General features: G+C 39.1%; 2 protein-coding genes and 1 long non-coding RNA gene across 9 annotated transcripts in view; 1 reads left to right on the top strand and 2 right to left on the bottom strand.

Annotated features, from left to right (window-relative positions):
* LOC136261367 (adhesion G protein-coupled receptor L4-like) overlaps positions 1-25,077 on the top strand; it is a 134,002-nt gene that overhangs the window by 16,097 nt on the left and 92,828 nt on the right. The gene's annotated exons all lie outside the window — the stretch shown is intronic.
* On the bottom strand, positions 9,249-10,474 carry LOC136249651 (uncharacterized). The gene is made up of 2 exons (XR_010698308.1): positions 10,263-10,474; positions 9,249-9,856 (listed from the first exon to the last, which is right to left on the bottom strand). It is a non-coding gene; the product is annotated as an uncharacterized lncRNA (long non-coding RNA).
* The window catches only part of LOC136261286 (uncharacterized), a 7,427-nt gene continuing 5,416 nt past the window's right edge, over positions 23,067-25,077 (bottom strand). For 5 of the 6 annotated variants that reach the window (XM_066055271.1, XM_066055282.1, XM_066055266.1 and 2 more), the window contains 8 exons: positions 24,925-24,960; positions 24,808-24,873; positions 24,487-24,760; positions 24,370-24,435; positions 24,272-24,322; positions 23,418-23,462; positions 23,293-23,361; positions 23,067-23,240 (listed from right to left, as the gene is read on the bottom strand). In XM_066055271.1, coding sequence (XP_065911343.1) covers positions 23,174-23,240; positions 23,293-23,361; positions 23,418-23,462; positions 24,272-24,322; positions 24,370-24,435; positions 24,487-24,760; positions 24,808-24,873; positions 24,925-24,960 — 674 coding nt within the window. In that variant the 3' untranslated portion in view covers positions 23,067-23,173. Of the gene's footprint in view, positions 23,241-23,292; positions 23,362-23,417; positions 23,463-24,271; positions 24,323-24,369; positions 24,436-24,486; positions 24,761-24,807; positions 24,888-24,924; positions 24,961-25,077 lie in introns of all 6 variants that reach the window. The other variant, XM_066055298.1, reaches the window with a different exon arrangement.

Here is a 25,077-nt window from a genome sequence, read left to right as displayed (position 1 = left end):
TTGTTTAATTGATCTATTTATCCATGGTTTCTTACAGATCCCTGATACCATTTTTGAAGGGACGAATTCATCAAGAATTAACTTGAGGTTGTCATGCAATGAGATCCACAAGTTCTCAACAGGTGTGTCAACAGAATAATTTTCAATAAAACTGTTACTTAAAGTAGAGAACTCGTGACGTATCTGATCAAAATCTGCTTGGTTCCACATGTATAGTCTATGTTGCGTTCCAGGTGACTTCCTAATTTTACAGCATATAGATGTATGGATAATGTCATGATCACTTATGCCTGGTCCAATGTAGCAATGGTTTACAAGATTTGGTCTGTTTGTAAAAAAGAGGTCCAAAATGTTTTGGTTAGAGTGGGGGACTTTACCAACTGGCTAAAAGAACAATCTGCAGAAAGCTTCAATACTGATTGGTTGATAGACAGTGGATACCTGTAACTGAATATAGATTCACTATTCCAATCAATATCTGGGAGATTTAAATCTCCTGTACAACAGATAAAAGAGTTTGGATATTTCAGAATAATTTGGTAGATAGTATCACACAAACTTTCTACGTAGGAGTTATTTCTATCTGGTGGCCTGTACACACCAATAATTATCAATGACTGGTTATTAGGTAAGAGTATCTTGATTGCACAAAGTTCGCAGGAGTTACAACATTGAAGTGCTTGACAATCAATAAAGTTATTTACTGCAATTAAAACACCACCATATCCATCAGCACGATCACGACGATATAATTTAAAATTTGATGATATAATTTCATTGTCACCAATTGATTGGTTAAGCCATGTTTCACAAGCCACTATAATGTCAGGATGGTGATTGTCCAGTAGTTCCCAAAACACTTCTTTTTTATTCAATATACTTTGACAATTAAGGCTGATAATATTCAAACTGTCCCTATGTATGTTTTGTTGAGTGTTACATTGGTTTGTTAAAGTGGGATTGGAGGGTAAATTAATAGAGGAATCATTCATTACATTTACATTGCTCATTAATTCAGTAGGGTTGTCAGGAACGTTTAGCAGATTGATCTGAAACAGGACCAGTAGGTTGTGAACGACGATTTATAACAACAATACTACCATTACGGATGGCCAGATTTTGTTCGCCATTTGATCTTCTCTGCTTCAATTCATTAACAAGTTTTTTGGTGCCTTTCTCTTTCAAATTTAGTCCTATCAGGTGCAACGTACACATTTTTAAATTGATCATGGTTACGGAGCTTTCCAGATTGATACAGGATTGCATCTCAAACAGACATATCATCAAGACAGACCAACAATGGTCTGTGCTTGGTATCAGTTTTCCGACCAAGACGAACTGTTTTGCTTAGGTTTATAGTCATAACATTACTGAAAACAGTTGAGCATAGTTCTTTGAATTTCTGTTGATCTGATTGAGAGTCAGAAGACTCTGGCATATTGTATACAATTAGGTTTTTTCGTCTACGCTCTCTATCAGCAAGTTCGTCAGGGATAGTTAGTGTTATGCTGGTTGAAGGTATTTCAGAAGTAGGTGAGTTGGCATTCACCTCTGAAACAAACTGCTGAGCTACTTCTGCAAGAGACTTTTTATGTATGGCTGTGTTGATATCTTCTATTTGATTCTGTATTTTGTTATTATGCGAAACTAGTTGATTAATTCTTGCTGTTAGGTCGGACATTTGGCTAACTACTTCATGGTGTTGCTTTGAAAATTGTTTAACCTCTTCACTAACTGTACTCAGATGATTTTCAGTATGCTGTGTCTCATTTATTGAATTTTCAATAGAGGTAACACGTGAATTCATAGATGAAAGGCCGTCATGAAATTTCAGGGCAGTAGGAAGCGTTTCCAAGCAAGGAGTACAAAAGAACACAACGTTTCTAATAGTATTACCCAATATAATACACTGTTCCTTACTCAACTTAACACATTTCCCATGTAGACGTCCTTCGCACCATGTACATTCTAATACATCGTCATTGGCAGGCTCGCAGCAAACCACGCAATCTTCATCTTTTGGTTTTTTATTATCTTTCTCTAGGGGAGAAGCTGCACCACGCTTGAGGGGCATTCTTCCAATTAATGCTCCGCGTCCAGTCTACGGGTCGATGGAAAGACGCACAAAAACAACAATACTGACAGTATAGAGTGGTTGACCTTTGTTTGTACCGTTAGACGAGTCCAGATTACCACGGTACAACAGTATTTACGGTTAGGGATAAGAAGACTCGATGAAGCTGTCATCAACGTCACGGATTTTTTATTTTTATTTTTTATATACATATAGTCTAGATATAAGGGTTGTAGTGAAGACATATTGAATTAATTGCATATAGCAGGGCAAACTTATAAGAGTAGTTAGGTGACTGCTCTATTAGAGAATATCGATCTCATGCGCTCCCAGTACTGATTCATGCAATGTTCCATGCTTGCATAACCTTTAGCACAAATCCCAGTAGATAAAGGCAAAGTAAGTTGGCTAATGAATAATGTAGTTGCTTTAATTTGGCAACTGAGCATTGAAAAAGTGAGGGGGCACTGCCCAGGGGCGGATCCTGGGGGGGCTTTGGGGGCTGAAGCCCCTCCTTTCATTTTAGGTTTTACTTGATCAATATGCTGAGTATTATATTGAAATTTTATAATTATATGATCACTAATAATACAAATACTCATAAAACCACCTTATAAACATCTTTCCAAGGTATTATCAGTGGATTTATGCTAAAGTTTATGCAACAAGGACCCAGATCAGCATTGGAGGTGTACAAGATGGAGATACTCTAATAGAGCAGTCAGCTAACTACTCTAATAGAACATTCACTGGAAACATGTAGTTGGTTCTGTTATAGAATTTTCCTAAATCTGCCTGCACCTATACATACAATGAAGTGAATTGGTCTGTTTAAAGGGCTTCATTTATCTACTTGTGTAGTTAATATGTATGGCAATACTTAATTCAGGTACACAATTTCCATTGAAAATGCTCTCAGATTCAATCTTGTATTGTTCAAATTTCAAAATTTTCCACTTTCAACATTATTATTCTAACATGCACCTATTCAGTGTTGTGCAATTGTGAAAGGGGTGCATCATGCACGATCATGTACTTGGTTGTATATACCTACCCAAACTTTTCCATTAGCAAAATGCTTCAGAGAGCCATACCTATAATCTAAAGGCAGTATATAAAATATCTACAGGCCTATGAATTTTATGTGGAAATGTCTCCAAATTGCAGTATTTTAGTATCTATTTTTCAAAATATTCCTGGGGGGGATGCCCCCAGGCCCCCTAGTTCCAGCATGCTTCGCACACCTCTACCCAAGAGATTAGTACCTTGAGTTAGCCCCCCCCCCCCCCCCCCCCTTTATAAATCCTAAATCCGCCCCTGCTGCCCCTCCACTTCAGTGGCGTAGCTACCATTGAGGCAACCGAGGCAGCTGCCTAGGTTAAAAAATGCTCAACAATTCAGGCTGAGCAGCCTGAGTTTTCAGTGGCACCCTAATTTTCTACTCAAACGTTTACTAGTCTACTACTAAGCAGCATACTGTACCACACATAAAAGAATCTATACTGGCTGTAGTATACTAAGCAGGGCCGGAGCCCATGGTGGCAAAGTCTGGCGGCCTGTCATTGGTTGGATCACTTTTCAGTTACTTGATTTGTCTCAAAAAGATTGAGATACTCTAATAGAGCAGTCATCGTAATGTACTCTAATAGAGCATCCAGTACAGATTATAGCCACTGTTCTCATTACACTGCTTGGTCTAAATCATTTACATTTATGTTAATTGTCTTTAATTACTTTTCAAAAGTTCCAAAGAGTCAACTGCATGGTACTGCATTGAGCTACTGAATTGATCACATCATGCATTAGCAGTTACAGTAAAAAATAGCTTCCACATACAGTACCATTTCAAAGCATATATTTAAAAATTTTTCATTGAGGGAGCATGCCCTCATACTCCTAGCTTGACATGCAGCTGAATATCAGATAATCTCTGACTCAAATATCACATCAGATCAATAAAAAATATAGTGTACATGACTATGACCTCTGTTGCAGTCCATGGTTGGCCTGACCTCTAAATATCTCCCGAGTAAGTCAGCTTTTTGTGCTGAGTGAAATTATACAACTTACCTACATCTATCCTTAACACAACTGATTATGACACAATTTACAACTATCCTTAAGTAATTGTATGCATGCTTTGTAATTCTGTTGTTTTCTTTTTTTTCCTGGGCACTTACCAGTTGTGCTGACTGCCCAGTATAATAAATAAATAAACTAGTCTAATAATTGAAGCATGGTATACTGTAGCATTAACTAAGTACTTATGACATTTAGAAAACGCTCAGAGTCTTCTGAAGCAGTTTCTTCTATCCAGCCAGTCAACCTGCAAATGCCAACCTTGAAAGTGTTTGTAAATCAGTTGAGTCAGACCCTCTTTATTAGGTCAATGTATAAGCTTTGCCTTGGTAAAATTTTTTCCTGGTTACGCCACTGCACTTGTAAAAGTGGGGGGGGGGGGGGGGGGGGGGGGGCGGTTGCCTCCTCTCCCCCCCCCCTATTTCTCCGCCCCTGACCACAAGTATAGTTGTTGCAGCAGCTGTCTTCTAGCAAACTTAGGTTTTATGCCATTCTTAAAGGTGATTCTATCAGCAGTTGAAAAACTTATACGGAGGGCGAATGGAGACCAAACGCCAAGTCTCACAAACAATGGGGATAAAGTCTCCTCCATTCTCATTCACAGGCCTCATGGTCTCTAAACATTGGCTGTCCTTAGCTTCCTCACCATCACCAGCAGCAGCTACCCATGCTGCTACTGCTTCCTCACCAACAACCACCCATGCTGCTGCTGCTTCCTCACCACGAGTCACCAGCAGCAGCAGCAGCATGCATGATTTTGTAAATTGCATCTGTACATCACTGCAAAGTCTGGCAGCGCCCAACCCTTTGCAATTATGCGAAGGGTCGGGCGCCGTCAGATAAGAAAGTTTGCATATGATCCAAACACTATTAATTTTGACAACTGACATAAATCAACAGTATGCAGCTACGTACGTATGCCGTGGCTACGTGTGGGTGAAGTTGTGGGTGCTGGTATATTAAAGTTCCGTCGTCGGTCTCTCATTTTCACGTCGAGTGGTGTGCCGCGCGTCACTTCGTCTACATCGCTTTTTAAATCACTGATTCCATTCTCGTTAATCTGGCGTAGCGTCCCAGCGTACGAAGCGTGAGGGTGTGGTGACATTGAAACAATCTCAGGAAACCACACGGCCGGTTATGGGCGCGCGTTACTCCGATTAGCAGATGGCAGCGATTAATGCCGAATTTTATCACACCAATTTAGACCTGTCAGACCCTTAGTAGAACTAGAAGGACGAGGAGATTGAGTAATGGACAGTTTGCAGAGCTTTTTTATTTATTGTTTACATGAAGTATGGCCATCAATGCGGCAAAGTTGAAGGCGTCGATATTAAGCATCCACTGGATCTAACCTGTCCGGGGGGTTTGCTGTGTGTATGCTGGCGGTCCATGCGGTGTTTTTGTAGGTCTGTGTAGGCTCTGTAGGTTTAGCTGCTGTTTGTCTTTTATAAATTAAATTAAATTAGGTTTAACTTCTAGCTAGAGATAGGGGAGGGCGAATTTTTTTTTTGGGGCACACTTTGGACTTAGAAATTTTCACGCATTATTTTTTGGCAGGTTATATAGAGCCGGTACCGGTTACACTGTTTTGCCGGCTATTTTGCCGGCAGTGGAGGGTATAATACTTAGAATGTTACGTGCATTAAAAAAAACTTGTACAAAAAACCTAAGAAAGCGAAAAAAAAAGTTGTCTAAGCGGGGGTTCGAACCCGGGCATCCGTACTCATAAGCAATGTTTGTAACGATTATACCACCGGTGCTGCAGCTAGTCATATTATTTAGTTTCTACGTTATAAACATCCGACTGAAGTGACTTCTATGTGAAGAAGAAACCAAAGCTGAACCCTAGCCTACCCCTAACGCTAAGGAACTACTTTTCGCATCCCCTAAAGTTGAATGCTCGGGGCAACCTACTAGACGCGTGCCCTAAAGTTGAATGCTCGGGGCAACCTACTAGTGCCAGCACAATAGCCGTTAGTGTTTGCAAACCGGTACCGGCTAAATATACACTTCGTTATTTTTTTTCCGGATAATGTTGCGCATGTTATACCGGATACTAACCTGCTCTGGTACTCACGTTGCCAGGGCACGTTGCTCTAAGCTGTGTTTCCTGCCAGGCTGACAGTACAAAGGGAGGGCGAAAATCACTTTAGGAGGAGACGCCTCTTTCTCCCGTTTTTTCAGCACCAGAATGTTTTCTCACATCGTGATTGGCAACCTCAGTGCCAGTCTGGCATTAGATCACATCACAGAACTACTCACAGCCATTGTTAAAAGTGAGTATGAAACATTTTGTGTTTTAATTCTTTTTAGTAACCAACACCAGTTTGATGGATGTGTCACAGTGCACTGAAGTGTTAACAGTAGAGACTGGAGTATTATGCACCTATCAATATTATCCCCCACCTCCCCCCTCCCAGGAATAAAGGGGAAATGGGTGGGGACTTGACTTTTGAAAAATCAAATACTCCATCCATGGGGGCACGACTAGTGGTCAAATCCCCACGTAGTATGACTGCAATACACTTGAGGAAACAGTTAATTCTTATGTAGCTTGCGGTTTAACAAATGCCAAAAATTTCGAATGATCAAATACCCCACTAGTGGGGTAGAATTTCAGATGAAATCAGGCCAAAATCCCCTAGTAATCCCGGGAGGGGGGTAGTGGGGCTTAACATTGATAGGTGCATTACCAACTCTTGATGTTATGAACACTGTAGTTAACTGAACAAGCCATTTAGTGTCAATTTTGGTTCTGAGCAGACGGCAATTGCCAAGAAGCATTTTTGATTGTGTCATGGTGCCATCCTATTACAGAACAATGTGAATCCTTTTACTTCCAATACGAAGACATGGTATGTGCAAGTTGTGACAGGCAGCTATTTATTTATAACAATTGTATAGCCATCACAATAGGAAGTAACGTTTCCAACTCAGATGTTTCTTGCCCTACAAAGATGGCAGTGCTGACTTTGTGTATATTTTACATGATGTTTTTATCACTGTGTCATGTGATGATGTGGTCATGATTATGTGCGATGATCTGTGATCACATGTGTATTGAGTACGATATTCGTTATTGCTAGATGGATTCACATTGAGATTCTGAGCGAGTGATTGTAACCAAAGAACTCCGGTCTGAATGAGGTGTGGAACAAGCCCATTTCTCACAGTGCTTGAATACAGCCGAAATGAGTTTGATGATGTAATACAGGAACAAAGATAGGAAATTCAACAATCTGGCATTGCTGGACTGTGAACGTGCATTTGAGGGTGGAGGCTACAGGAAGACATATTTAAAGTTGGAAGCACCCTTGCACAACTAATTGATGAGGGCTATGGCCTATCCTTGTTAAACTGAGAAAGTAAACTCAAGTGCAGCCAGTGTCCCTTATTCTACCACAGTTGTATTTTTGATGTATTGCATAGAGTATGTATGCTCACTACGTTGGCTGTTCCACCCATGTTTCTGCAAGCCTATGTCTGCAGTACTGTATGTGTGTGTGTATCTAAATACTCGTTTATCACAAGACCATATTATATGGTTTCAATCTAATCCTAAAGAAGGCCGATACAGAGTATTCCATACCCCCTACATCTCATCTGATTATCAGTGCACTTGCATTTATCAAGTAGTACATGAGTTGTTAATCATGTTGTGTATACACTTTTGCTAGCACAGGAACTGAATATATACACACCCACCAAAGGGCTGCAGTAGTGTTAGTGTAGTAGTGCAAGTTAGTTGTAATAAGTAAGCAGTTGACATTTTAAATGCACTTGTACACGTACAAGTATTTTAATTGTTACTTGTACTTTAAAATGTACTTGTCCTTCACTGATTTAAGTATGCCTAGCTAATGGCTATAAAGAAGTTACAGATTCACATCTATTAAGTATATGTTTGGCCAATTTTGTGATAGCGTATCGTCAGACTTGATTAAAACAACTGGTAACGAAGTTATGCCATACACCATTGATACCAGTTCTTGGATACATCACAACTGAGCACTTGTCATCAAGTTGCAGTGGAATCAATGCCTCATTTTATAGCTTTAAGATAAACATTTTAAAGCACACCTACTTTTCATTAGGCTGTGAACTTGAAGTTTACCTATTTTTTATTACTTGTATCAATGTTATAATTGGGTTGGGTCATCCAGATTATCTTCATCATTTGGGTCGTATTTTGTCTGGATCAAATGGGTCTTATACGCTTTCCAGTTGAGATGTGAGATAAATTAACAAAGTATTGATGGAAATGCAGTTGTATGTACTCAAAAAACTTATATTCGAGAATGTGTCTTTAGGGATATGTGGAGCAGCACCCACTTATCGGGACTGTATGCTACTGTCTATTAGCATGCATCTTTGGTATTATGCCCATATAATATTAGGATTGGAGGTTGTTACTTGTAGGCAACTAGTCTGACTTTAAGCAACGGGGCCATATCCACATATGGGAATTGCAGGTTGCTGCAGCTGTCATACCTAATTAATTGATTATGAGTGTTAAAATACTCTTTGGTACAGCTACTTGTCTCCTTGCAGATGATCCTTCCTATAGTGTAATGATCTGTGTAATAAATGTAGGATTAACTAGTGGAACTTTAGGATAATGGATATTATGCCAAATCTATGCCGATTACTACAGTATTTCTTTTACTAAACCCAGTGCTTGACACTTGTCTTTATTGTGATCGAACTGGGGTCAATCGGTTCAGCAGTACTAACCCACTTACAACCCTAAATTTTATTCCTGCAGACATTGTTGAATGGATAATAATATAAGGAATTCTGCTTAAACACAATTTTTCCTTTTTTTTGTCAGTACTATTTCATTTAGTTGGTCTCAAAGTGTCCATTATATGGTAGTTCTACTGTATACAAGTGCACTAGGTCATGATCTGGTTACATATCAGCCAGTAAGAACTTGCTACAATAGATTAACCACACATGTATCAGTTTATACTGTACAAGGACATAGATCGTAACAAAGAGAGGAAGCCAACACTCAGAAACAACAGCTTCACTGTCAACAGAAATCCCTTAATACTCTTTAGATGTACCCTCAACTACACAAACACACCATACATCTCGATAGCTGTCTGAATGAACAATAACATGACACGCATAACCAAATGCATTACTGCCTTTTCAGTCTATTCATACTCACTCATGTTTTAACACGCACTGTCAAACTGGTAGTTGGCTGTTTCAGTTGCTTAACAAACACAAGCTCCATCATACTCACACACTCAGTTTCAGCAATGACTGTGAGGAGCTCTGTACTGACAAATCAGTGGAGGCTGTCAATCACAATGTGTCTGCTGTTAAAAAATGGCATGAGAAAAGAGGGCTCTTAATTAGGCCCCTTAATTGGTCTCCCCTTAAAGTCATCCTCTCCCTCCCTTTGTGCTGTCAGCCTGGCAGGGAACATGACATTGTGACCAATGTGCATGTCTGTAGCAAGTTAGTATCCCGTACAACATGTGCAACATTATCTGGAAAAAACAATGAATAAATTTTTCTCTAAGTTGAAAAGAAATTTGCCCATACAGGTATACCCATATTGAATTTCCTATCTTTGTTCCTATTGTGGAAGTATTAAATCATCAAACTCATCTCGGCTGTATGCAATCACCAAGAAAATGTTTCACAGATTGGGGTTCTTTGGTTATAATCACTCGCTCAGAATCTCATCTAGAAAATAAATTAAGAATATCGTACTCAATACATGTGATCACAGATCATCACACATAATCATGACCACATCATGAATCAGTGATAAAAAATTATGTAAATATACAGAAGTCAGCACTGCCATCCATAGGGAAAGGAACATCCACATTGTTCAGTAATACACAATCAAAAATGCATCTTGGCAATTGCTATCTGCTCAGAAACAAAATCGACACTAAAGGGCTTGTTCAGTTAACTACCATGGTGTTCATAACACCAAGAGTTGATAATAAATACATTAATAAAAAGAGTTGGTAATACTCCAGCCTCTACTGTTAACACTTCAGTGATAACACTGTGACACATCCATCAAACTGGTGTTGGTTAATACTAACAAGAATTAAAACACAAAATGCTTCATACTCACTTTCAACAATGGCTGTGAGTAGTTCTGTGATTGTCTAACGCCAGACTGGCACTGAGGTTGCCAATCACGATGTGAGAAAACATTCTGGTGCTGAAAAAACGGCAGAACGGGAGAAGAGGCGTCTCCCCCCTAAAGTGATTTTCACCCTCCCTTTGTACTGTCAGCCTGGCAGGAAACAAAGCTTAGAGCAACGTACCTTGGCAATGTGTGTACAAGAGCAGATTAGTATCCGGTATAACATGCGCAACACTATCCGGAAAAAAATAATGAGTGAAAATTTCTAAGTCCAAAGTGTGCCCAAAAAAAATTCGCTCGGGGAGGATGGGAGTGCCATTAGGGCCAGAATAAAATAAATATAATAAAAAATCTAACCAAGAATTCGCTGGACTTATACAATGATGGGCAGTTTATTTAAGAGTAAGTTGTATGATTATTGCAGGGGAATTACAAACGCTCAGCCCTGCATTAATTCGTTCTATGGTAACTTGTTGACAGCTTTGTTAGTGTGGGCAATTGTGGTCATTCCGGTGTCTGCATGTGTTGTGCTTATAGTGGTGACACATTCACACGAAGTGCGCTTTACTGCCATGTATTCTACTTTGCGTGGGAGGATTAAAATGCCGACAAATACAGTATTTTTCATACAGTACCATAACTGTGCCGTATGAGTCATGCGACATGGTTATGGGCAAACACAGTACAGGTATATGGCAAAACAGCATATGTTATGTAGTACAGTTATGTAAGGAATGTCATGAAAAGATAGTCTGATCATCAAAAATTGAGGAGGTTGAGGTACTCAAGATGAGCACTCTGAGCATGACAACCTGTAGCTATAATAATTATTATAACACTTAAAGCATCGCCTATGTAGGCTTGTACCAATTATGCCGGCATAATTTTAAGGATAATAGGCTAGCAAAAGCATCAAGCATTATTCCGGCATACTAGGACAATTTTCAAGAATTTTAATTAAAATGCGCAATGCATGTACCAAAAATACTGCACAACATGGACACACTGCACAGTATTACTCCATTTCATATCAAAAAAACCTTACAATGTTATTGTTTTTATTATTTCTTCAGTGATTATTCACACTTTATGGAAATAAGATTGAGATACTCTAATAGAGCAGTCACTTACTCTAATACAGCAGTAAGGAAATGCAGATATACTGTACAAAACAGTCAACTCTCAAGCACAATCTTGACTTTGAGAGCATAATTTTGAGCATAATAGGCTGAAGCACAATAAGCAATTTTGAAAGCATACCTAAATGGGCCACAACGTGCTGTATTAGTCATGAGATACACACCCCTGAGTGCTGTTTATTACATACACACAAGTAGACTTGAGCCAATTATCAAAACTAGCTAGCTAAAATGAAAGGACATGGTCTTTATTTAACACCATGGAGCTGTAAAGCCACATACAGCCACCCCCAGGCTGAAAAGAGCTCCATTAAGGCCCCAGACCACTAGTATGGCTCACCACTGTGCTTGGGAAAAACAGCCAGCAAAAACAGACCGCTCAAATGTAGCTGATTTTGATTGTGAAATTTATTCATGTACCTTTGTGTTCTTGATCAGAAGCCAAATTATGGAATTTGTTGCTGCTGCAGTAATGATAGGAGAGTGTTTGCCACCCCAACATAAATATATAGCTATCTGCAGAGGTACAACCTGTATAGAAAATATTGTGAATAGTATAATTATTATTCCCACATTGATGGAGTGTTGCCACATTGATGGAGTGTTGCATATTATCCAATAACTGTATTATGTACCAATGTCGTCTTCATCCCAGTAGCATTTAATTTAGCTGTTTATTGCTTGTAGTGATTGTACATCCTGTTTGCTATAGGATATAATTTACGCTATATACTACATGCAGGTAACTAAGTGTGCCTGGGAATCCTAACTTAATAGTCAACTAACTAGGGACCAGTCTATTTTGCTTTTTTTCTACCTAATTTTCTTTCCAGCAATTCTTTTATTTTTCACCTATTATGCTCCATATTTTGCTCAAGAATTATAAATTTTGCTCAGCACTGATCTTTGTTAATTGAATATTTCCAAGTACAAAGTTACAGTTTCGCCTTAAAGTGACTGTTCTATTAGAGTATCTTGATCAGCACTTACTTCTAGCTAATATTGTTTAACATGTGTGGCTGCTTTATTAGGGTATCTCGATTGTCACTTGCTGTTCCTGTAACAGTTAGCTATGCATTGTCGATATTTTAGCGTGTCTGACTGTTCTATTTGAGTATCTCGATCTTTTGTGCAATTTTTATGTCCACTTCACAAAAATTGCACCTATTATGCCAGCATTTTGCTCATTGCTTTTATCTACCCATTATGCCAAAAATTTTGCTGACAAAATCGCCGGCTCCCTACAACTAACTGTACATGTGGGTGGGGTTTAACTCTCCTCCATCTCAGGAATCTTAACCAATTAATATTTCCTTCTCCGCTGCTCCTGTGGGTATGTAGTGATCTGAATCATCTTGTAGAAATTGCTGGACCAGTTTTGGTCAGGGTGGATGAATTTTAGAAATCAAAATTGTTCTAGCCATGGCAAACACTCCTACCATTATTGCAGCAGCAACAAATTCCATAATTTGGCTTGTGATCAAGAACACAAAGCTACATGAATAAATTTCACAATCAAAATCAGCTACACTTGAGTAGTTTGTTTTTGCTGGTTGTTTTTCCCAAGTACAGTGGTGAGCCATATTAGCGGTCCGGGACCTTAATGGAGCTCTGTCCAGCCTGGGGATGGCTGTATGTGGCTTTACAGCTCCGTGGTGTTGAATAAAGACCATGTCCTTTTATTTTAGCTAGTTTTGATACCTAAATGGGCTACAACGCGGAGCTTTTTCATTGCCCTCCACTTCCCTCCCACCACCCCTATTGGACAGCCAACCTTGATTTAAAACCTATCTAAAATAGCAGGAAACTTAGCTATTCATTTATTTATTTTATTCACAAACCTCAAATTGAGGATTTTTGTGCATGTCAAGTACATCAAAATACTGCAGTGTGATACAATTGAGTTTATTACAATCAAGTTTATTACTAAAACTATCTAAATCTGATGTTAAGTACAAATCGTTAGATAGGGAATTCCGCAGTCTAATTGAGCTTGGGAGAAAAGAGTGGTAAAAGCAGTTTAATCTTGCAGGTAGGCTGATGAATTGGTCAAGATGGCCTCATGAACATGAAGTTGAAAGATGGATATGTTGTGGGAAATCAATCAAAATGAGATTGTTTATGATTTTATAAAACATAATGATGATTGCTTTTGTTCTTCTCTGTTCTATATAAAGATTCCCAGTTTAATTTGGTTAGCATACTGTAGACATGTAACACTAGAGTAGCTAGAAAAGTCATTAAAAACAAAATGGGCAGCCCTACGTTGAACCATTTCAATTCATAATATATGTTTGCTTTAATATAGGGTGACCACACAACAGAAGCATACTCAACTATCAGTCTGACATATTTATTTTCTGCACGAGATTTAATATTAGTAGAGTACTTTCTAAGATTCCTTTGTAAAAATGCATGAGTTGAGTTTGCTTTGTTACAAATGTTGATGATGTGATCATGCCAGGACAAAGTTTGATTAATGGTGACTCCTGAATACTTTGCTTTGGTTACTTGACACAACAGTTGGTCATTCAGATTTGTAAGCTGAGTTAATAAGATTTCTCTTGGTGGTAATAGTAAGGTGTTCACACTTTGGTATGTTAAGAGTCTTGTGCCCAATGTTCCTCAATGAGCAATAATAGATAAGCCCTTTTGTAAAATTAGACTATCTTCTGGCTTAATTTCTCTATACAGAATTACATCATCAGCATAAACCATAATTTTGGAGGATACTTTTGCTAGGTAAGTCATTTTTATATAACAAAAAGGAGAGGACAAAGCAATGAACCTTGGGGTGCCCATGGGCCAATGCTACAAGTGTAGCGACTCTCGTTATCCGGTAATACTTGTTGTTGACTACCTTGTAGAAAGTCACTTCTCCAATCATAAAGTGGTCCTCTTATGCCATAGTGAGATAATTTGTACAGCAAATGTTGATGGGAGACTTTGTCAAATGCTTTAGAAAAGTCAGGAGATCAATTTGGTTCCCTGCATTTAGAGATGAGGTTAAATCTTGGACAGTTTCTAATTATTGTGTTTCACAAGAACAATTTCTTTAAAAACCATGCTGTTCACTGCAGATTATGGTATTTAAGTTGGCATGTGCAGATATGGAGGAGACAACTATGTGTTCAAAAACCTTACGACACATACAAGTCAAAGAAATTGGCCTGTAATTTGTAGAATCAGTTCTTAATCCATTCTTTAAAAAAGGGACAACAAAAGTATTTATTTATTCAAGTCAGTTGGGGGTTTCCCTTGGAGGAGAGAAGCAATAAATATTAAGGGAAAGTGCCGAAGCAATATGGTCAGATGTTTCTTTAAGAAATCTGGCAGGGATACCATCAGGACCATGAGATTTTTGAGAATTCAGATTATGTAAAAGTGGTTTAATGCTGTCCGCACCAATATAAACTGGAGGAATATCAGGAAATAATCTACCCTCAAGTTTCAGAAATTGATCTGGTGAACTATTATAAATTGTGAAGACTGATGAAAATGATCATTTAAAATGTTTGCCTTGTCTAAACCATAAGTGTATGACAGTCTTATTTTCTTTTTGTACAGTATGACATATTGGTTGTTTCTCTTTGCTTAGTATAAAACCAAAATCGTTTGTTACCAGGAAAATTGTTGTCATCCATTAGCTTAGATACATAAGAATCATGGGCTATGCGATACTCTCTCTGAACGTGCCTTTTAAAATCTTTGTACACATTCCAGTCTAATTGAAGCTGAGTAGTACGGGCTTCCAGTTGTTTTTTTATTGGAAAGACGTTTTATGGTACTAATCCAAGGTTGACTAGGAGATGGTGTAGATGGTTTGGAAGGAATCTGTTGTAAATGTTTATGACATTCATGTTTGAAGATATTCCACAAATCTTGAACTAGAGTATTAATAGAGTAATTAGATACAAACCTAGTCGAGAAACAACAAATTCTTTCATTAACAGACTGCCAGTCAGTTTGGCACCACAAATATACTGTTTGAGGCATTGTCTATACTCGCACAGTAGATGCTTTGGAAGGTAATGAATTGGGGTGTAAAACGTATGAAAATTTGGTACACGTAGCTTCAACCATTGGAGAGCTACAACACTTAAAACTAGCATTTCTCGATACTTTTAAATTGGCAATAACACTGTTTTTCCCAGACTAGGTCACAACTTAATTTTCAAGACTCTCAAGTATTTGTTCAGCTAGTAAATGCTTCAACATCATTATCTGTGCCTTCAGTTTCTCAAATTCTTTGACTGAATACTGAACTTTAACCTTGGTGTTGGCTTTCATTTTTATGGACCCCATTCATTCTGTCTAGCAAGCTACAATACATGCTCAAAGCAATGTGCTCACCATTTTGACTAAAATTTGCTGTCCTTTTGCATATGTGACTGGGTCTGGGAAAACTAGTCTTATCGTCCATGTCAGCAGATTTGATTTTTCACCATTAACACAAAGCTATATGAATAGACTATCAAATTTCATTACCAAAATCAGCAAGACTTGAGTGGTCTGCTTTTGCTAGCTGATTGTCCCAAGCACAGTGGCAATCTGTACAAGCAGTCTGGGGCCCTAATAGAGCTCTGTCCAGCCTGGGATTGCCTTAAGTAGCTGCACAGCACTGTGGTGTTGAATAAACACCAGTGCTGTGAATGTGCTTTCATTTTAGTCAATTTTGATACCTGAATGGCCCATAACTTGGCCTAATTCATTCCTACGCCTTCCTTTTCAATTTCTTAAACAGCGTCTTACCCTCCATCTGGCCCCTGCCTCCCTCCCTTTATGGAGTTTGCCTGATACAGTCAACCTTGGTTTAAAACTGTCTAAAATGTTTGTGTGTAACAGAATGCATTATATATGTGACCCAGTCTGGGAAAACCGGTCTTATCACCTATGAAAAAGTATTGAGAAATGCCAGTTTTAAGTATTTGTGACTGGGCCTGCGAAAATAGGGCATGTGGTCACATGATTTTTGCCTACTTTTTCGAACTTTCATCACTGGTGACTTTTTGTACCATTATGCTATGACAATGCAATTTTAAGCATCTAGTAATCTAGTAGGAATTTAATCAGCTTTATGATGTAAGTAACAGAATACAAATATTCTGTTCCAATACTGAGATATTACCTGTATAGTGATGGGGTGTAATTTGTGCCCATATGTCCTGTTTTCGCAAGCCCGGTCGCATTTAGTGTGCAGCTATAGCAACGTCAGTAGTATTCAACCTGCTTCCCTGTGTGTGTCCAGCAAGTACATTTGAACATGCTTATCTAGTACTGGTCCCAGTGTAAGATGTCATCCCATTTTGTGACAAGGCAGTGATTTCAGTTTCACATTCCTCCCTTATTCTGAAGTTCCTCGAGATAGGTTTTTTCATCTGCATACTAAAAGTATTATCTAATCCAAACAGCCAAGCTGTAAAAAAGTGTGTGGCCCTCAAAAAGGCTATGGTGAAAAAAGATGTGAAATCCAAGGTGGTGGCCAAGAAATGGCTGTGATGGTAGGTTAATGGTAAAAATTTTAATAACGACAATTCAGGTGAATTTTTGTGCCACTTGGTCTTGGCACAAAATTCACCTGAATTGTCATTATTAAAATTTTTACCATTAACCTACCATCACAGCCATTTCTTGGCCGCCACCTTGGATTTCACATCTTTTCTCACCATAGCCTTTTTGAGGGCCACACACTTTTTTTACAGCTTGGCTGTTTTGGATTAGATTTCATTTCTTTCTGTATTTGTATACCCCAAAGATGGCCTATGGCCGGCTTTGGGACTTTTTTAACCTATCTTTTTTTTACCACAGGAAGAAGAAAAGATGAAGTAGAAAAGATGAAGTAGATGTACTTTAAATATTTTATCAGTAAATTACAAATTATATATATAATACCCATATATTGATTACAGAAATCTCCATGGTGGTTTCTTTGTAACTGAACATTCTACAAGGTGACTTCTTCTAGATGCTCTCTCTACAGGGTGAATTGTTTGTAGCTGAACGATCTACAAGGTAATTTCTTCTAGCTGATCTCTCTACAGGGTAATTTGTTTGTAGCTGAATTCTGTACAGGCGATTTGTTTGCAGCTGAGCTCTTTACAGAATGGTTTCTTTGTAGCTGAACTCTCTACAAGGTAACTTCTTTTAACTGATCTTTCTACAGGGCAATTTGTTTGTGGCAGAATTTTATACAGGGTGATTTCTTTGCAGCTGAACTCTCTACATGGTGGTTTCTTTGTAGCTGAACTCTCTACAAGGTAACTTCTTCTAGCCAGGGTGATTTGTTTGTAGCTGAATTCTGTACAGGTGATTTGTTTGCAGCTGAGCTCTTTACAAATGGTTTCTTTGTAGCTGAACTGTCTACAAGGTAACTTCTTCTAACTGATCTTTCTACAGGGCAATTTGTTTCTGGCTGAATTTTCTACAGGGTGATTTCTTTGCAGCTGAACTCTCTACATGGTGGTTTCTTTGTAGCTGAACTCTCTACAAGGTAATTTCTTCTAGCTGATCTCTCTACAGGGTGATTTGTCCGTAGCTGACTTCTGTACAGGTGATTTGTTTGTAGCTGAGCTATTTACAAAATGGTTTCTTTGTAGCTGAATTCTCTACAAGGTAACTTCTTCTAACTGATCTTTCTACAGGGTGATTTGTTTGTAGCTGAGCTATCTACAAAGTAATTTCTTCTAGCAGATCTCTCTACAGGGTGATTTGTTTGTAGCTGAATTCTGTACAGGTGATTTGTTTGCAGCTGAGCTATTTACAGAATGGTTTCTTTGTAGCTCAACTGTCTACAAGGTAACTTTTTCTAACTGATCTTTCTACAGAGTGATTTGTTTGTAGCTGAACTATCTACAAGGTAATTTCTTCTAGCAGATCTCTCTACAGGGTGATTTGTTTGTAGCTGAATTCTGTACAGGTGATTTGTTTGCAGCTGAGCTATTTACAGAATGGTTTCTTTGTAGCTCAACTGTCTACAAGGTAACTTTTTCTAACTGATCTTTCTACAGAGTGATTTGTTTGTAGCTGAACTATCTACAAGGTAATTTCTTCTAGCAGATCTCTCTACAGGGTGATTTGTTTGTAGCTGAATTCTGTACAGGTGATTTGTTTGCAGCTGAGCTCTTTACAGAATGGTTTCTTTGTAGCTGAACTCTCTACAAAGTAATTTCTTCTAGCTGATCTCTCTACAGGGTGATTTGTTCATAGCTGACTTCTGTACAGGTGATTTGTTTGCAGCTGAGCTCTTTACAGAATGGTTTCTTTGTAGCTGAACTCTCTACAAGGTAACTTTTCTAGCTGATGTCTCTACAAGGTCACTAGTTTGTAGCTGAACTCTCTACATGGTGGTTTCTTTGTAACTGAACTTTCTACAAGGTGACTTCTTCTAGCTGATCTTTCTACAGGGTGATTTGTTTATAGCTGAACTCTCTACAAGGTAACTTCTTCTAGCTGATCTCTCTACAGGGAGATTTGTTTGTAACTGAACTCTCTACAGGTGATTTGTTTGAAGCTGAACTCTCTAAATGATGGTTTCTTTGTAGCTGAACCATCTACAAGTTAACTTCTTCTAGCTGATCTCTCTACAGGGTGATTTGTTTGTAGCTGAACTATCTACAAGATAATATCTTCTAGCTGATCTCTCTACATGGCGATTTGTTTGTAGCTGAATTCTGTATAGGTGATTTGTTTGCAGCTGAGCTCTTTAAATAATGGTTTCTTTGTAGCTGAATTCTCTACAAGGTAACTTCTTCTAGCTGATGTCTTTACAGGGTCACTAGTTTATAGCTGGATTCTCTACATGGTGGTTTCTTTGTAACTGAACTCTCTACAAGGTAACTTTTTCTAGCTGATCTTTCTACAGGGTGATTTGTTTGTAGCTGAATTCTGTACAGGTGATTTGTTTGCAGCTGAGCTCTTTAAAGAATGGTTTCTTTGTAGCTGAACTCTCTACAAAGTAACTTCTTCTAGCTGATGTCTCTACAAGGTCACTAGTTTGTAGCTGAGCTCTCTATATGGTGGTTTCTTTGTAACTGAACTCTCTACAAGGTGACCTCTTCTAGCTGATCTTTCTACAGGGTGATTTGTTTGAAGCTGACCTCTCTACAAGGTAACTTCTTCTAGCTGATCTCTCTACAGGGAGATTTGTTTGTAGCTGAACTCTCTACATGATGGTTTCTTTGTAGCTGAACTCTCTACAAGGTAACTTCTTCTAGCTAATCTCTCTACAGGGAGATTTGTTTGTAGCTGAACTCTCAACATGATGGTTTCTTTGTAGCTGAACTCTCTGCAAGGTAACTTCTTCTATTGATCGCTCCACAGGGCGATTTGTTTGTAGCTGAACTCTTTACATGGTGGTTTCTTTGTAGCTGAACTCTACAAGGTGACTTCTTCTAGCTGAACTATCTCTTTCCATAGTTGCATGAACTCCGTACAAGGTAACTTCTTCTAGCTGATTTCTATACAGGTTTCTTGTTTCTAGCTGATCTCTTGAATTCTCTTTAGAGTGACTGCTCTATTAGGATGACTGCTCTATTAGAGTATCTCGATCTCGCACTTGCTGCACCAAGTTGGATTTCGTGTTATAACTCCGTGGCTTTAAGTCTGATTCTTCTACACCATTGATGAGCCTTTCTAAGATGATTACTCCATCTGTACAACGATTTTCAAAGCATTACTCCAAGCGGTTTATCTGGTAGGCGTGGCAAGTAGTCGTTTTTTTTTAATTAGCTAATCTTGATTCGTAATTGTTACACACTGTTGGTTTTTTCGTTGTATCTTCCTATTATTTAGCTCGATTTCTTTCAAACTACAAAAGGTTTGAGGTTCAATAGTTAACCTATTCACCCACCGTTTTTCAGCTTCTTCCCATACGCGGTTTACCCTGTAGGCGTGACAACATATTGGTGTTATTTTTCGTGAATAATCGCTCATACCTCTTTGCCTGTTTATCGTATTCCAGCTAAATTTAGTACCAAGATGCGCCTTTATACCCCCCTTCTATGTGCCAAATTTCAAGGCAATCCTATGTGGCGTTTGCGTTTTATAGCAGTTTTTGTAAGTGTGCGACAAGAGGAAGAAAAATAAGAAGAAAAAAACGAAGAAACTGAGCCAATTTTTGAAGTCACATATCTCGGGAACGCGTGAAGCGATTTTGCTCAAATTTGGAATGTGGAGTGCTGCAGTTGAAGGGCATGTCCACAGCAAAAATCGTCTTGTTTCATCAAGGAAGCACAGAGCTACGGAGGTGCAAAAATTGCGTTTTCTTTCTTCCTGTCAATATACTCACGGGTGTTACGCGCCGGCTTCTTGGGCCGCACGACACACTACCGTGTGTCTTGATCAGGTAGATGATGATCCGCAGTGTACTTCCCGGTGATTGCCTTCTTATCATCAGACATTCTAAAATATGGCTCGACTTTCCCGCCATCTGTAATGATTCAGTTTTTTTTTTTAAAATATATATATATATTTTTACAGTTACAATACAAATTACTCTACAACTAAACTACAAACACAATTAATTACAACAGGGGGTTGGAGAAAGGAAAATCAGAGTCCTCACACTGCAAAGCCCAGTACCGTAAAATCATACGGGCATTGTTCGTCCATAAAGAAACTGAAAGTTGTTGTAACAAATGTTTACGAGCCTGTTTGGTTGATGCACCACTTCTGGCTGTGGTGCGTTCAGCGGTGGTACGAAGGGTTTGAAGCGCAAATGGTGACCAAAAACCAAAAGTTTCTACAACAAGTGGGACAAAGTCACACCCCGCCTCCTCTACAGCATCTTGATGTCTCTCGTCCTTGGCTAACTCACCAGCTGCAGCAGCTACCCCAGCACAAGAAGAAAAAGAAATGTGAGAAGGCTGGGTAGTGCTACGAACAGACACATCAAAATAAGCTGGACGACCATGCTGAAAATCAGGGTGGTACACATCACCTGGGCGAGAATTATCTTCATAAGAAACACGTTGTTCCTTCAAAACTCCTGAGTGACTCTGGGACAAAGCATGACAAACAATGTCAACTAGAGCATCATGGCGACGAATTCTCATAGGACCATGACAACATTCTAGAAGATGGTCACCAAATTGGTCAATGGAAGTAAGACACACACATAATGGGGAAAGTGGAAATAGAGGGATTCCGAGCCACAAACGAAGGCCAACAACAAACTCAGGACCAGGAATAGCCAGAGCAAGGGAGACTTGAGGAATAGCTTTGAGCCATCCACTGCTAGTACCAGATGAGTGAGAGAGAGCAGTAAGTCGAGCACAGTTTCGGATGTTGAAAGAAACAAATAGTTGGTCATACTGATTTTGATCTAACAGAGCCTGTAAGTCTGCTGGGTAGCAGAGGGAATAAAGATATCAGATGTAAACCTTTCAGAGGTACAACAGCATGTTCTTCATTTGGAAACACTAGATCATGAAAGTCCTGGGATAGAAGATGAGAAGCCAGGAGACGAACACTATTACATGAACCCAAAAAGGCCGCAGCAGCGGAAGAAAAGGATGAGCGCAAGCCCAGACCCCCCAAGCGAAATGGTGAAGTGGCTTGGCACCAAGAATCATTAGGAAGACTACATTGTATTATGCGACTTAGGCAAGATTTAAGATTAGAATCAAACTGTTCTAAAAAGGAGTGCAATATGCAGAATGGCACTGTGCGCAAAAGATGAATGATCTGTTGCAACTTTATAAAGTAGCCCATTCCCATAGAGTAATCAAGACACTCGGTAGTGTGTCGTGCGGCCCAAGAAGCCGGCGCGCCACATATTTACAGGAAGAAAGTAAACGCGATTTTCACACCTTTGTAGCTCCGTGATTCCTTTTCCGACTGAAACCAAAGTTGCTACAGAAGTGCCGGCTAAGTAGGGGAGTCCAGACAACTAATTTGAAGAAAATCGCTCCAGCCATTTCCGAGATACGAGCGGCCAAAGGTTGGGATTTTTCTTGGTTTTTTTCTTCTACTTCTTTTCGCACACTTTGCAAAATCCGCCATAAAATACGAATTCGTGCTCCAATCGGGTTGAGATGTGGCACACTTAAAGGGCTCATTAAGGCGAATCTCAGTATCAAGTTTGGTAGGAATCCGATGAACATTCACGGAGTTATGACCGATTATTTGCGTAAAATAAGGTCGAAGGTCTGTCACGCCCACAGGGTAAACCGCTTGAAGGAATGAGCTAAAAATTGCAATGTAGATGGAGTAACTATCGTAGGAGTGCGTTTTTGTGGTTTGAAAGGAATCCAGTTAAAGGCCATCGAGATATAACACAAAACCCAACCTGTGTCACAATTACGCGATCGATTTTTATGAATAAAAAAACTATTAGTTTTCATGTCTACCAGCACAGCAAAAGCGTATCAAATAAACGATCGGTATTGTCGACAGTATATCAACCGCTTACCTCGCTTAGTCTGAGTCTTACTGCCATCAGTTTCGCCGGCCACACTATCACCGTTTATGTACAGTAGTGGGACAAAAATTACACTGACCAGCAGTTTTACCGGCAGTGCTTTACCGCCTTCTCGAAGTTCATTCCCAGTGTCACCGGGCTTGCTACTCAGTGTTCTCGTCGATTGACCAATAGTATCCTATAGTACTATGCCTCCGTATAGCTTACAAATGTCTTCCGTATTTCAAAATATTGCTCGTAATTCAATTAATTTTAAACACTGTTTGTAATTCAATTGTACAATGATTCACAACAACAAAAAATGAATCAATACTAGAATGCATACATAGTTTGTTCAGTTAATTGCTAGTGTCACTCTCATCATCAACACCAATTGCTTGCAGCACTTGAGATGAACTGAACTGACTAAAGTAAGAGTACGCATTTAAGTGTAAATATTAGAACAGTAAAATTATACCTGTGATTTCTAGTTGCAGCTGGGTAATTATCACTACTCCCACCGACAGGCTCATGCAATAATAATCCACTAAAAAAAGACAAAAGAGGCTTGCCAGCAGTTTATATAACATACACAATACTTACCGTTGCAGTGTCACTATGCTGCTATTTGATCCAGTGAACGAACCACTATAGAACAGAAGCAAACAGCATGATCATTCAAATAAGCATTTAGGATGCAACTAGCACATATTGATTAACTTTGGCAGGTGACGATTGAGCAAAAAAGCCTTTATCAAACTTCTAAGTTCAGCGTCAGTCTGCACAAAAAAAATTCTGAATAAATATCTGATGTTCTAATTGTTTCAGTCGGTTTGCAGTTTGGGTAGCACACAAATTCCCCTCACTGGTCAGACATTACTTAACAGATTACATATACCACCCTGTAAAGTTAGCCAGGGAAAGTTCCAACCCCAGCACTGCTAAGTGAGATGAGAACATACACTTGTTTCTCCAATAAATACCATGTTAGGGTGCTTCCCTAGTTAATACCAGCTACATAGTCTCCAGCAATCAAAGAAAGTATTGATCAAAACAGCCACCTAACCGCAAACACTATATCCCTGAAAATTAGTGAGGAGGATACTATGGTATTAGATATCCGGTGGCCAAGAGTTTTAATGAATGACGCAAGAAACTTGGTTTACTCATCAAACTCTTTCATGCCGTAGCTGTGAAGGGCCCAGCAGACAAGTCTTGACAAACTAGACAAAAGGCTGATGGTACAATGGAACCAGTTCCATATGGAGAAACAAACTTCTTGGAGAAGCAGTGAAGGGCCCAGCAGACAAGTCTTGACAAACTAGACAAAAGGCTGATGGTACAATGGAACCAGTTCCATATGGAGAAACAAACTTCTTGGAGAAGCACATTAAACACATGTTTGTACACTGTGTACACACAGTAACACTGGACACACAGCCCTACTATATACATACCGGTCACTTGAAGATATCCTGCAATTTCTCGTTCCCTGAGTACTGCTGAATCTGAAAAAGGTTAACAAGATGAAATAATAGTAAAGTTAGTCACATACCCCCTGGGTCGCCTGGGTGTAGCATTGCCCCCTTCAGTGCTGTTACGGTTTCCACTGATTTGTGGACTATGCAAGGCAAACTTTAATACAATAGAAAACATCTGTTTGCATACTTACGATTGCTGTTGCAGAAGACTATGCAAAGATGGTGAACTATAAACAGAGATAATGAAGTGAAGGGCCCAGCAGACAAGTCTTGACAAACTAGACAAAAGGCTGATGGTACAATGGAACCAGTTCCATATGGAGAAACAAACTTCTTGGAGAAGCACATTAAACACATGTTTGTACACTGTGTACACACAGTAACACTGGACACACAGCCCTACTATATACATACCGGTCACTTGAAGATATCCTGCAATTTCTCGTTCCCTGAGTACTGCTGAATCTGAAAAAGGTTAACAAGATGAAATAATAGTAAAGTTAGTCACATACCCCCTGGGTCGCCTGGGTGTAGCATTGCCCCCTTCAGTGCTGTTACGGTTTCCACTGATTTGTGGACTATGCAAGGCAAACTTTAATACAATAGAAAACATCTGTTTGCATACTTACGATTGCTGTTGCAGAAGACTATGCAAAGATGGTGAACTATAAACAGAGATAATGAAGTGTATATCAAGTTATACTAAGAAAGCCAAAGGAATTACACTAGGACCAATGTCAATGCATTTATACAGTACATCACAAAGTAACAAAATCACAGGG

The sequence above is a fragment of the Dysidea avara genome, chromosome 1 (assembly GCF_963678975.1).
Source record: "Dysidea avara chromosome 1, odDysAvar1.4, whole genome shotgun sequence".
In the NCBI taxonomy this organism is placed as follows: Eukaryota; Metazoa; Porifera; class Demospongiae; order Dictyoceratida; family Dysideidae; genus Dysidea; species Dysidea avara.
Note: the sequence above shows the minus strand (reverse complement) of the source record. Positions and strands in the feature narration are given on the sequence as shown.